General features: G+C 35.9%; 1 protein-coding gene across 1 annotated transcript in view; it reads left to right on the forward strand.

Annotated features, from left to right (window-relative positions):
* LOC150096445 (tRNA (uracil-5-)-methyltransferase homolog B-like) overlaps positions 1-15,449 on the forward strand; it is a 261,744-nt gene that overhangs the window by 26,280 nt on the left and 220,015 nt on the right. Inside the window, exon 3 of the mRNA XM_090409068.1 lies at positions 3,925-3,979. Coding sequence (XP_090265194.1) covers positions 3,925-3,979 — 55 coding nt within the window. The remainder of the gene's footprint in view (positions 1-3,924; positions 3,980-15,449) is intronic.

The following is a 15,449-nucleotide window of genomic DNA, read 5'->3' on the forward strand; positions in this document are numbered from 1 at the left end:
GAAATAAGAAATATTATAGGTATGCATGGAAGAATGAGAATTGATGAAATCAAAAATGGGCATGTGAAAGAAGTAATGAACAAGGTTTCTTGGAGGTTGTGATTCACAACCAGAGCAATTGAGTAGAATGAGCAGAGCAATTGAGAAACTGGATATTAGGAGTAAAGAGCGAAAGAGTTTATAGGGATAGTGGTAGGAATGAATGATTTGATTGGTAACAAGGATTATAACAGTGTTGTTAGTTTGTGCTGCCCAGGTGTGATATTGACAAATTGATATGGTGAGTGAAGATTATTATTGTTGTTATTATTTCGGGCAACTACAAGGAGTCGACAGACTCATCGAGGGAGGCCCTAACATCATGTCAAGAACAACTATTCGACATTCTCACAGTATCTATCATACCTCACCTTGAACTCATTCACGGTCATAGCACCCACAACTGACACTGGCAACTTATTCCACTCATTCACCATTCTCCAAGTAAAAAACCTAGCTCTGACACCACTGCTAACCACATTCTTGCTCAGCTTCCATGTATGGCCCCTAGTCCTCCCACCACCAGTCCTATTCTCAAAAATACCTGCTATGATCTTGGTCACTCGTCTCTGAATCCACTCCACCTCCTCCCCATCAAGAAGAAACCCTGGTGCCCATATCTGGGCACAGTAGTCTAGATGAGGTCTTATCAAGGCTCAATACAGAGGAACAATAACTTGTTTGTCTCTGCTTGTTAAAGTATTTTTCAGAAGCCAAGTGATTTGATGGGCTGATTTAGCCACTTTTGCGATGTGCCCCTTAAACTTCACCTATCCACCAACACTCCCAAATCCCTGGCCTCATCAATCTCCTGGAGTACGGTTCCGCCAATGTGATATACTGCTGCTAATCTTTCACCCGAAAATGCATAACCTTACACTTTGCCACATTAAATTGACATCCATTTTCCTTAGCCCAGTCCTCCAAACTATCCAAATCATCTTGCAAAATTTTGACATCCTGTGCACTCACAATTGCTCTACCCAACTTTGCATCATCAGCAAACAAGTGAACACTTCCCCTCAGATCCTTTCCTATATCGTTAATGAACAAATTGAAAAGTAGTGATCCAATAATAGAACCCTGCGGCATGCCACTAGTCACAAGCCGTCTTTTGGACTCTACTCCTGAATAAACCACTTTCTGGTATCTCTCTATCAACCACTCTCCTATCCATCTCACCAACACTATATCCATCCCCATCTGCTCCAGTTTACTGATTAGAGTTCCATGTGGTATCCTGTCAAAGGCCTTGGCAAGGTCCAGTAGAATCGCTGTAAACCCATTACCCTTATCCAGTTCAGCCGTCACTGTTTTATAAAACGTGAGCAAGTTACTGAGGCATGATCTACCCTTCACAAAACCATGTTGTCCCCCATACAGTATCCCATTTCATCTATCCAATCCTGTATTTTTCTCTTGACTAATTTCTCCAAGACCTTGATAACGATTCCTGATATGCTAATCAGTTGGAAATTTACAACAGCAGTCTTGGAACCTCCTTTATGCAGTGGAACTATTTTCCCCTCTTTCCACCCCCTCGGGACTAACCCAGACCCGAGACTCAAATTAAACAAAATGGCCAAGGGTACTGACAATTCTTTAGCCGCTTCACGTACGTCACGAGCTGGTATACCATCCAATCCCACAGATGTATTGACATTGAGATTTTGCAATTGACTACTCACCTCCACTTCATTCACCACAATTCCCATATAATCTATTGGTTCATTCATTTCTGCAATGTCACCGCCTGGATGATATATTCTTGCAAAATGCTCACTCAGTAATAATTCAACTATATCAACTGATTCTGTTATCTCCCTACCATTGGCATTGTTTAAAATCATTCTGCCATATTCATTTATTCTTTTACTTGCAACATATCAAAAAAACTGTTTGGAATTCTCTTTAGCCTGCATGGCCAATGTTCTTTCATAATCCTTTTTTGCTTTTCTTACCACACTCATTACCCTTCTGGCCTGCACTTTATACCATTCATGTGCCTGCCGGTAGCCTTTCTGCTTAAATTCCCTCCATTATGTGTTGTATGTTAGCAGAGCTGTGTGAGGACAAGGAAGTGCAATTTGTGAAATTGTGAGATGGATGGAACTGTATAATGGAGATGGACTGCATTGAAGTGTTGTCAGCTGGAGAGTGTTGCTGGAAGGGAGATTGATTGTGGTAAATGGAAAACATGAGGAAGCAAGAGATGATGTGGAAGATCAAGAAATTAAAGCAGGAGATTTTGTGAATGGTGAGGTGAATAGCATGAACAATGGAAATGAGAGAGAAGGAATAGAGGTTGGGGTAGGATCAGAGTAAATCGGGAGACTTGTGTATGGTTTCTCTCTTGTGGTTACACTCATTCCTGCATAGACACACAAAATTTGTTATTCTCTGCACTAGAGGAATTAGAAACATTTAGGAAAAACTTCATGTGTGTGTGTGTTAGTCTAACACAGTGGTCGCCAAACTTTTTTGACCATCGACCCCTTCAAGAGTTTCTTGATGTTTTATCGACCCCCTCTATTTTACTATTATGTAATTATAATAGGACAAGCAAAAAAGACACTTAAGTGAGTTTTTAGATTGTTTATTTTATAGTTACAGTGTTTATTGTATGTATAATATACTATATATTATTATATTACTATTACTACTACTATTACTATGACTAGTAATATCACTGGTATTACTAGTAATATTAATAAACTACTGGTATTAATATCACTGGTATTACTACCAGCCTTGCTCATCTCTTCAACATAGAGAAGTTTAGTTCATGAATGAATAACGATTGAATTATAATATGTATGTTGATGAATTTTAGAACTTTAACGCTCACTTGTATTTCTATGTGCAAAAATGAGACTGGGATCGAATATGTGTAAGTATAAGTAAATAAGCAACTGTACATGTGTTGCAATCTCGCTCCCGCCGTACTGGACGGGCGGGAACCGCAGACATCCGTTTATTGGTAAATACCTCATTTTGGCCTACTTCATTGGCCTCCGTAACTATTTTCATGTCACTGTTTCCACGATTTACTCTTAATTGCATTATCATTCAGGATGGAGGTAATCCAAGTTAACCGAATTAAATATTACCCGTACAATGATGTCGTATATTTTTCTATCGACCCCTAACAATGTTATATTGACCACTTTGGTGACCACTGGTCTAACAACATAGGCCACACTTTTTCTTTGTCCATAATGTTATATTAAAAATATTAAAAAAGAATTTTTGGCTTGCTCTGTATTTTGAGCATATTTGAATATCTTTTTTTATCCCTTAAATCATGTTTCCCTTCTTTCTTCATGATGAATTATAAGTTATTAGATGAGTTATTGTACTGTTATCCAGAAACTGGAAATTCCAGTTCCTAACAATCTCAGATTTTGGACCTTTTATGCCTGTATGTAGTTTTTTATCACTTGGTTATTTTCATTTATGTTTTCATGCTAGATATGGACCAATGTAAATCAAAAGTGAGATAAATCTATAATTTTAGTAAAGATCTCAAATATGATCAAAGTATGTATATCTGGACTACTTGAGAATGCTAGAGAGCAGATAATGAAATAGGCTTTGCATGCATTTACTCTGAATTCTGTAAACATTAGGAAAAAATACTTCTGCATGTTGATATTGATTCTTATTTAGATACAAACAACTGTAGACAACTTTGATTTGTACAATACAAGATTTTCATTGGTGTATTTTGTCAGCAAGTGATTGTTTAGATAAATAGGCAGAACAAATTTTATAATGCTCTTTGCATTGTTGTAAAAAGTATACCTATTAAGCATTACCTAAAAGAAAATTGAAAACAATTGTTAAATTTGCATTACTAGGTCAATTATTTTTCTATTTTCATAGGCTTGCTGAAGTGGTGACTCCTTTATGGAAAGATCCCTATGCTGTACAACTTCAGGTACATTGCTTTATACTACTACTACTTTTTTTAAAAAAATTATATTTTTAGCATTATTATGCTAATTAACAATATATTTACAGTTGAAGATGTTTGCAGGCTGCTATCAGCTCTTTTCATCTGATAGTTATAGGATTCTAGTTTATTTTAGGGGGAGTTTGGCCCCCCCCATTGGATTTTAAGTATGAAACATACATTCTCATGGATCACTCTTGAGATGCATTGACTTTTCATAAATCCACAATTGCTCGAATTCTGCAAGATTATTGAGATCTCAGAAAGGAACAAGAGACCCACTTCTAAATCAAAACCTGTGAAATACTACTGACTGTGAATCTCATGAATGCATCACAGGTAATATTCGTTGTTTGTCAAGTAGTTTCAATCGTGCTTGTGTAAATATCTTGAGGCTCAATGACCTTTGATAATTTCACGATTGTTAGGTTTTCAAGGACATTGGACATTTCTGAAACTAAAATTACAGTATGCATCCTAACATTTCAAAGCAAAACATCTTCAATGGTGCTGATTTTGAATATCACAAATGCATCTCTAGGAATCATCATTGAATCCCAAATGAAACATACCATATTTTTCCATGTATAAGATGATACTTTTTTCTAAAATTTTTAGACCAAAATTTGGGGGTCGTCTTATACACAGGGGGTAACCGGTTGAGAGATCTGTGGTTGTCATGGCAAAACTGCTGGTACCCTTTCTCCGAAAAGGCTTTTACCAATCACTAGCCCATCTACCATTAATGATGTCAGTCAACAGAGTTAATGGCTGATTCTGAATAAACCAATTAGAACTCTGAAAGCATTCATATGTCTGCAACTCATTTGGGATAAGTTAATGCATTAACAATATTTTGAGCACTAGCCCATAAAAATGTCCAAAAATAAACGATTGTCATATTCTTCAAAATTCAACTTAAAAGTCATCAATTATGCAAAAGAACATGAAAATAAAGCTTCAGAGAGACAGTGTGGACCACTCCACTGAGTATATGATTAGAGTGGAAATGTTTAAAATATTGATTTCTTAATTTAGGGTTCGTCTTATACATGGGGAGTGTCTTATACACAGAAAAATACGGCATTTTCATGTAACAGTTGTGCGATTCAAAAATTTATTGTGGACATTCATACTGTTTACATACAGCATTACACACTATGTACGTTGTATCAAATAATATTAACAAATTTATCAAATACTATTTCTTTATATAATAATAATACTTATCCTTTTTTGAAATACAATCCTAAATCATTTTTGTTTGATTGCAGAAAAAAAAAATCAGAATGATTATTCATCATCATCATCAAATTCCTGCCATGTACCCACAAGGGGTGTACAGGATATGATAATACTACATGAAAAAATTATATCATTACTAACTTCCTATCTACAATTTTCCTCCAAATCGGTCTGTTACTTGTCGACTCCAACATTATGATATCTTATATTTCTATCGTCTAAAGCACTTTGTACTGTATCAATCCACCTATATCTTGGTCTTCCTCTGGGTCGTTTTGCTGCCAACCTGGCAGAGAACACTTGTTTTGCTAATCTTTCCTAGCCCATTCTGTTTAGGTGACCATACCACCTGAGATTAGCTCTGCTAACGCATTCCTGGATGCAGACAATGTCACGTTCTTTCCTAAAATCCTCGTTTTTAATATGATATTGCCATTGATGCCATCTGTTCACACCTATAATCTTTCTCAGGACTCTCATATCTGCGGTCTCTAGTCTTTGGTCAAGTGTTTTACTTCTGACCCAGCTCTCAGATCCATAAGTCAAAACTGGTTTGAACACTGTCCTTTATACAGCTAATTTAGTGTTCTCACTAATTTCTCTTTTATTCCATATGAATTTATTCAATTGACTTCCTACCATACCAGCTTTGTTGATGCTATTGTCTATTTCCATATTTAATTTACCATCTTCACTAAAAATCATGCCTAAGTAGCTGAAATGTTTTACTTGTTCCACAGGTTCTCCATTCTCAACACAGTTGACATTTTCAATGATTCTGCCAATTTTCATTGTCTTTGTCTTTTTAATGCTGACCTTCATACCATATTTATTACAACAGCTATTCAATTTAGTCAGAGAATCTTGTAGACTTGTAGCGGATTTATTTAGACGTATAACATCATCCGCATAAAGCAAAGAGCTGACATTAACATCTCCAATTTTGATATCCTGTTTAATACTACTTTCCTTCATAATGTGATCCATAGAGATAATGAATAACAGAGGGGATAATGTACATCCTTGTCTCACACCAGATTTAACATTAAACCATCTTCCTGTACTTCCTTCAATTCTAACTGCTGACTTACAACTCAAATAAAGACTAAGTATTGCTTGATATAATGCCCCACTGACACCATATAACTGCAGCGTATTGAATAGCTTCTCTCTTGGCACCTAATCATATGCTTTCTCCAAATCGACAAAACCTAAATACAGATCTTTGTTATATTCTCATGCTATCTCGACTATTTGTCGTAAAGTGATGATCTGTTCCTGACAGCCTCTATTTGGCCTGAATCCAGCTTGTTCTTCACCAAGCTTTTCTTCCACAATTCTTTTCAACTATTTCTCAAGTATACTTGCATAGATCTTGCCAGGAACACTCAGTAGGGAAATACCTCTGTAATTCTCACATTCAGTTTTATTTCCCTTTTTAATATATATGGGTACTATGAGAGTTCTACTCCAATCATCGGGAATTCGTCCCTCTTCCAGGTTTTCTAAACTATGCAGTGCAGCCACTGTAAGACTCTGTTATAAATATGTTAGGATGAATTCATTCTCTTACGTCTTGATTTTTAGAACAATTTTGTTAAGTTTCACTAATATTCCTATTTGTTGCTCCTCTATTGTTCATGAGATATTTTTTTTTTTTGCCATATTAGTACTACTTTAATATCACAGTATTCCAATAAAATATCAGGAAATATATCAAATTTTATAAATACACGAAAATCAGAAGTAATTTTACTATTCAAAACTAATTATTCAAAGAAAATAACATAATGAAACATGAAAGTCATTGATTTCACAGGAGTGTTAAATACATTGGCCTTTCACTATATAGTCTTAGGTTCAAACCTGACTTGATGTGAGCAAGTTTTTTTTTGAAAAACTTGCTCATATCTGAACTCTGAGCAACTTTCACAGGTAAACTATATACTCGAGTATACAAATATTATCAGATAAAAATGGAGGAGTTTATAAATAATAATCAAACCTTGGAAACTCTGGCAGACTTGTAAGAAAGAAACTGATTCATTCAGCAGATCGGCATTATGGGGAAATTCTACATATAGAAAAATCCAAACTCCGTAGTAGTAGTAGACTCAGAAAGTTAAAGAGGCAGTCATGGAAAAGAACAGAGCATACCAAAAGTTCCTATGTAAGTTACCATGCCCTCTTAGAAAATTCAGAGAAAAATGTAAGAAAGCAGAGTAAAAAATGTATAAGCAAAAGTCTTGGGAAAGCTTTGATGATAAGAATATAGGAGATAAATATTGGAAGGTGGCGAAATGTTCTGGAGGCTATTGAAAAAAGTTTAGAAATGGAAGATGATAAAGGTGATCTGAGATAGAGATATCCTAGATGTCTTTAAGTAATAACTTCCCAGGGTTATTAAATGAAACAAGAAGTGACAGAACAGTGGTATAAATATTCAAGAGAAATGCAGTCGGGAGTACATTTGATAGAATATAATAAATTTAGTTTAATCCTTTATCCAAGTGTAAGCAAACAAACTTTGCGCCTGAAAATATCTTCAGGACTGAGGTAAGGTAGTACAACACTTTGGCAACTCTCAGAAAAGGTGTACCAAGGTAAGGTAAGGGCCACTATCCATACATCAACATTTGATAGAAAAGCCATCAAAATCCTGAAATGTGGAAAGGCAGCTGGAGTAGATGATATTTGACCAGAAATGCTGTAACATGGAGTTTATGAAACTTTTACATTGGCTGCTCTGCATAATTTAGAAGGCTTGATTTGAAAAGTTGAATTCCACATAGGAGGAGAGGTCTCATGTTACCCCTTCTATGCAGTCATCATCATCAATTTTCTGATATCTAGGTTCAAGGGTTATACAGAATACTGTGATGGTTCTACGTGATTAAGTTTGCATTATTACTACTCTCATGAAGAACTTTCTCCCAATTAGTCTATCACTTGTCAGCATTTCATTTTTGTTTTATATTTCTAGGACATTTCTGACTGAATCAGTTCATTTTTAGATCTTTGCCTTCCTCTAGTCTTTTCCTTTTGCCATCATGTTATTGAATACGCTTTACTAATCACGGGTGGAAGAATTAGAGGGGGTGGGGGGGGATATCACCAGTGCTTGGGAACTAGCGAAGAAATATTTATTAGCAGCAATGGCAAGTTGTGTACCTGAAGTGAAAAAGATAAGTTTTGGTGTAAAGTGGCTGACTAATGAAATTAAAGAGGTGCTGGAGCTGTAAATTCAAAAGAGTCATGAAAAAAAAAAGTATAAAGAGAGCAGAAATGTAAGATTTAAACTATGAAAGTGACTAGCATAGGAAGGAAGACAAAACTGGAATTTGAGAAGAGATTAGCTCCGTGATCCAACTAGAATCCTAAGAATTCTTTTATTGGGTGGCCAGTAGGATGAGAAATGTTTAGAAGAATAACTTTTTGTTTGAATATGCAAGGATTGAGTGGCCACTACAGTGATACAGTGACGTTGTTGAATGATAACTTTATTGGGGGTATTTCATCCTGGTAAAGTTCGTTCTGGTGTAAAGTGGATGACTAATGAAATTAAAGAATTTCATTAGTCATCCACTAATGAAATCCATTAATGATTCTTTAATTTTTTAAATTTAGTAATGAAATTAAAGAATCGACATTCAGTGCATGAGGAGAATATGTTTCAAATACCAAGTACTCTGGATGTCATTAAAACAGTGGGAACTGGATGGGATTTTTTGTGTTTTAACAATCATTTTAACATCATCTACATCATTTGACTGGCCTGGATGGCCGAGTGGTTAGCATATCCGCTCTTGAGCCAAAAGGCTGTGGGTTCGAATCCTGCCATGGATGTTTGTGATTGTCTGTGAAAATACTGGTGGTGGTGGTGGTGGTGGTAGGCAGTAGATGGTGTTTATGTAGGTGATGAGGTTCACTGTAGTTGGTGGGGACAGAGTTGTAGAGTAGGTGCCCTCCCTCGATGAGTCCTTGGACTCTCTGGAGGTGTCATGTAATAATAATCATTAGGCAGACGATGGTAATATCTGTATGGGACAGCACAGTTTGTTAGGGGCACTCTTCTTTCAGGGATTTGCTTACCATATATATTAAAATAACAAGTTGATATGGGGGGGGGGCATCTTCCCCGAGTGGCACTTTTTTGGTGTTTAAGAAATCTTGCCATACTGTCTATAAAACAGCAACTGAGTGATGAAATAGACTTAGACAATGTCATCAACGATTTTGCGAACAGAAAAGCAAGAAAAATAACATTTTAGGATGTTGGAATTAAAATTTTACTTCAATTTTTAATTTATTTCCCTATACGTCGTTTTGACATTTTGTAATTTTTAAAAACTTTTTTAAAATTTTTGGAAACAATTTTGGAAGTAAATGATTAAAAATGTATCATCATTGACCAAAGTTTTAATTTTTATTAAATGAACTTACTTTTAATGGTTGAGCTTCTCGGCCCTTGCAGAGTTGCTGGATATTTGGCTCAATATTGGTCAACTTCAGTCGAAGATTGGCACATACACACTAAGACGATTTCTGTATTTTTTTATTTTTTTGGTATTTGTATTTGAAGGAGCGATGAAAATCCTTTCTCACAAAGATAGGTTGTAGAGAACTGCATGACGATTTTCAATGCTTCTTCAGATATTCGGGAAATTCACTTCTCAGTGAAGGCGAGATCGAAAATCGAGCCAAACCAAGATCGCGGAATTGCATTTTCAGTTCACTGTCACTCGAAAGCTCAATTAACTGTTCTTTTTTTCGATAACAAAAGGTCGTTCTCGTGACTGCAAGCCTGAAATGGAATGCAAATCCACAGAAATTTCTTATAAAAGTTATTTGGAAAATATGTTTCAAAATTCCGTTTCAGATTTTTGAGGTGGTCACAAACTTTTTCCAGAAACTCAGAATCAACAAAAATATAATTTTCCGCTAAAAAGGATTCCAATGTTGAAAAAGGTACATACTGTCTCTCTTTTACATAATTAATCCATAAAACCAGTTTTTTCTCGAATGCCTTTATATTGTCGTAGGCATCAAGAACAGTTAAAGAATTTCCCTGAATGGAGAGATTTAGTTAATTTAATTTCAAAAAAATGTCTGAAAGTATGATAGTGTTGATTACCATGCTTCGTCAACAAGGAGTGATGAAAAATCAGAATTATGTTCATTTACAAATAATAAAATTCGTGCCTTAAATTGAAATAACCTTGTTAGTACTTTGCCCCTGAAAAGTCAGCGAATTTCAGAATGAAGCAAAAGTTGTATATATTCGCTGCCCATTTCATCGCAGACTACTGAAAATAACCTGTTATTTAACGGCCAAGCTTTAATAAAATTAACTAGCTTTACAGTTGTATTGCATAGTTTTAAATTCTAGTGGCATTCCTTTGGAGGCTAACGCTTCCCTATGTATGAAACAATGTACCCTATTCATATCCGGAGCTACTTCTTTGACCATAGAAACAACCTCACTATACCTGCCTGTAAGGGCGTGATCTCCATCCAAACAGAAGTCTGTACTTTTTTCCCACTGGATCCCTTGGTGTAATATGTAATTATTGAGAGTGTGAAATATTTCTTCTCCAATTGTTCGGGATGGCAAAGTTCTACAAAACAAAATATCGTGAATGTTGTTAGAATGTGCATATCTTACGTAGCATATTAACTGCACATCATTTGTAACATCAGTAGTCTCGTCTATTTGTAACACATAATAAGAGCTCTTCTTAACTCTTTCGATTAACTGAGATTCTATGTCACCTGCCATATCATTAATTCTGCGACTGACAGTGTCATTTTAAAGAGGAATCATATCAACATCTTTTTGTAACGTGTTGCCAAACATAGTTTTACCAAACCTTTTATAGCTGGAAGTAGCAAATTTTCCCTGATAGAATGAGGTTTCCCTGTTTTTGCTATGGGCAAACTTAAGAGATAGGATGCTTTCAGTGCCTTGCTATTAATGGAACCTATGGCCGAAACTATATCTTTCCCATGATTTAATTCCCTAAGCGTCGCTAAAAAAATTAATTTGACTTATTTTTCACATCACAATGTTTAGTTTCTAAATGTTGTCAGAGTTTCACAGGTTTCATGCACTCGTTCGACAACACTTCTTAACACAAAACACATTGTTGTTTCTGTTCACTTTCATCTCCACACCAAGTAAACCCGAATTCCAAATATGAACTGCTATATTTCCTACTCATTGACCAACGAGGCCATAAGGGGCAATCATCTTGATTGTAAGGGAATCGGCACTCCCATGGACCCCTAGCTGGATCTGTCCTCTCCTTCTTCTATTTTGAGGAAGATCCACTTACTTTAATCTTTTCTATAAGGCCTTATCAGCCAGCTCTTCTTATTTTATGATCCTTATGCTATTAGAGTACTCGAGGGCCATGGGGTCTTTTCATTTCTGGCCTTAAAACTATGCCCTCTCTATAAACCTTTAGAAAAAGGCTAGTTCAGAATCCTTACGGTAGCAGCCCTACCACTGAACTATTCCATCGTCAGGCTAGTCTCCTGACATAGAGATTTTTATGCCCCAGAAGAAGGAAGAGAACAGGATAATATTCATTTTTATAATCAGCTACAAAACATATATAATAAAATAAATAAAAATGATTATGTAATTTTAGCAGGAGACTTAAATGCAAGAATTGGAAACACGAAAATTAATAATAATATAGGAATACATGGAGAACACACTCTAAACAGAAATGGTAAAAAATTGATTGACTGTGTAGTTTATAATAACCTAAAAATAATGAATTCCTTCTATAAACATAAAGACATACATAAATATACTTGGGCAGCAAGAGGATGGAAATCAATATTAGATTACTTCATATTAAATGAAAAGATATCAAAATTTTCACTAGATGTTAGAGTTCACAGAGGATATGAAATAAGCAGTGACCACTTCCTTGTTAAAATAAAATTAAGTAACAAGAACAGAAAGAAAAATTGAAACATTTGTTTATAAAAGTAGACTATTGAATGACACAAATGTACAATGGCTATATGAACAAAGAATTAAACTAATATCTAGATAAAATAAAACAAAATGGGGTGCTTAAGGGTCAAAGCTGTATAACTGAGAGGAGACCTCCACATAGTCTTTAAAGGAATGTGGAGAACCGACCAGAGCTTCTGACCTAATGTCCAATCCTCACCTTCTCGTGGTGCACCCTGTTGGGTATCTACTTTGATACTGAACGAACGAGGATGGGCTGGCAATTTGCGATTTAGCCGACCAAATTGTATTCTTATTGGTTAAACCAAAATAAAAAATGATGGTACAACATGACAAAATTTCATGCCGGCTGGGGCGTCGCCCAGTTAAACAAGGCCCCCTGTTGTTTTTGCCAGGGAACCAGGGCAAACAGCGAAAAGTCAGCTACTGGAACAAATCTGAAAACAAACCCCAACTCAACATCACCAGAGTTAAAGATCGGTACTATCAACGTAAGAAGCCTGAATGGCAAAGAAATGGAGCTAGCTGAGGAATTAGATAAGTACCAGATCGACATAATAGGGGTGACTGAAACAAAAAAGACCCAAACTGGTGAGATCTTTCTGAGCAATAAATATAAAATGTTATATTCAGGCAATGACAATCAAGGAAAAGAAGGAGTAGCCATAGTATTCAACACAAAATATAAGGCTAATCTTCTTGAATGGCAGTCAGTCTCAAGTAGAGTAATGTGGGCAAATATGAGAATGGGGAACTGGACAATAAGACTTATTTGTGCCTATGGTCCCACAGAAGGTTCTACTAAGGTAGAAGTGGAGGAATTTTTTGAGGCTTTAGAAAAAGCAACTGACACAATGAAAAAGGAAAAGTTGGTCCTTGTTGGGACTCTAAATAGCAGAGTAGGAAAGGATTGTGAGACATACAAAAATATTTTGGGAAAATTTGGAGAAAAGAGCAAAGCTAATAATAATGGCAAATAGCTGTTGGATTTCTGCTCAGCACATGGACTGGATATTACTAACACCATGTTCCAACATAAAAATGTGTACAAATTCACTTGGAGAGAAGAGGCTAGGAATAAGAAAAGTCTCATTGACTATGTTATTGTTGATAGTGATGTTTTCTCCCTGGTGCAGGACACCAGAGTGTACAGAGGATTTGAAATTGGAAGTGATCACTATTTAGTCTTGAGCAGGATAAAATTGAATTTCATATTGAAAAGAATAACATGTAAGAAAGTTTTAACGCGAATTAAAGTTGAGCAGCTCTCAGATGTGAACTGTAGACTAAAATACAGAAAGATTATTGAAAAGAAAATGAAAGAGTTTGAGAACAGGAATCAAACCTTGGAGATTCAGTGGCAAACTCTGAAGAAAAGATTGATTGATTCAGCCAGAGAGGCATGTGGTGAGGTTGTGTGCAAGGATAAAAAAATCAGAACTCCCTGGTGGACACAGGAAGTTAAAGAGGCAGTGAAGGAAAAGAAGAAAGCATATCAAAAGTTCCTGGCAAATAAGTCAGCTTTTACGCTTACAGAATACAGAGACAAATGTTAGAAAGCTAAACAGTGTGTAAAACTAGCAAAACAAAAGTCATGGGAGGACTTTGGCAAGAATATAGAAAATAAATATCAAGAAGGTGGCAAAATATTCTGGAGGTTGTTGAAGAAGCTTAGGAATGGAGGAAAGAGTGCTGTAAAAGGAGTTAGAGATGATAAAGATGACATGAAAACAGGAGAAAAAGAAATCCTTGAAGTATGAAGTAATTACTTTGAAAAACTGCTAAATGAAACAAGCAGTGATGACAGCACAGTGATAAAAAACACTGACCAGGCATGCAGTCAGGATTACATATCCATACTTGAAGTAGAAAAAGCCATCAAAGGCTTGAAATGTGGAAAGGCAGCAGGAGTAGATGATATTCGACCAGAAATGCTGAAGTATGGTGGTATAGTTTGCCCACCGATTTGAGGTCCCTCGACACTTCTGCGCATGTCAGAAAAAGGAGAATCCATTCCGATAATAGGGTAATCAGTCAGTCTTCTGGGATGTAATAATAAACAAACTGAATTTGTTTATTATTACAGGTCGGAAAATTTAGCTTTTCTTTTACGAACATTGCTGTTTTTAAAGTGTAACTGTTTTGCTTGTATAACAGTTGGAAAAATGTACGTAGAGTGTTAATGCGTGCAAATACTGCGTTCTACATAAAACAATGTCACTTCGCTCCATGATGATAAGTTTCCTTTTATTCTGGGACTTTTTGAAACAAAATCCGATTTCATGAAGTATTTTCCTTAAAGTTTCTCTTTTCCAAGGAAATTTAATTTTTTCTTTAAGCACAGAAATCAATTTCAGAACAGTTGGCACTGTTTTCTCGACCACCTAAAATTCGTGAATAGTTCTTCTTATAACGTCTACATCAAAATCATTCAAAGCTACGGTTTCGATGGTTTTCTTTCTCTGGCACTTTTTTTTTAGGAGATTTAAATTTTGGCTTACCTTCACCTTTTGATTCCCTATGAATTTTTTTAACAGTCGACCCCGATACGCCCGCAATTGCGCTTGCACGTTTTATGACTTGAGAAAGGGGAAGAAGAAGACGGCCTTCTGACGATCCTTTTTTGCAGAATGCCAGCACATTATTCAATATTCTTTTGCAAGAACTACTGAAACGTGTAACAATAGAACTTGTTGACTGTACTGGATCCATCATACAAATTAATAATAAAAAAAATAATGCAAAAAGAGAACAACAAAAATCAAGCTAGTACTAGTACAGCGACAGACAAGAAAGCACGTGATTTCGCATGTTAGCGAGCAATTCGTACATCCTTTATTTCTTTCTTCCCTTCAGCATGAATCGACTATTCTTGGCATCAAGCCAAGAAGGGATCTAGAAATGGTGGGTGAACTATATAAGAGTCTTACAGTGGCTGCACTTCATAGTTCAGAATGCCTGCAGAGGGACGAATTCCCGATGATTGGAGTAGAGCTCTCATAGTACCCATATATAAAAAGGGAAATAAAACTGAATGTGAGAATTACAGAGGTATTTCTCTACTGAGTGTTCCTGGCAAGATCTATGCAAGTATACTTGAGAAACGATTGAGAAGAATTGTGGAAGAAAAGCTTGGTGAAGAACAAGCTGGATTCAGGCCAAATAGAGGCTGTCAGGATCAGATCTTCACTTTACGAGAAATAGTCAAGAAAGCATGGG

This window comes from Typopeltis vanoorti, chromosome 19 (assembly GCF_054136105.1).
Source record: "Typopeltis vanoorti isolate ZY-2024b chromosome 19, IOZ_Tvanoo_1.0, whole genome shotgun sequence".
Taxonomy (NCBI): Eukaryota; Metazoa; Arthropoda; class Arachnida; order Uropygi; family Thelyphonidae; genus Typopeltis; species Typopeltis vanoorti.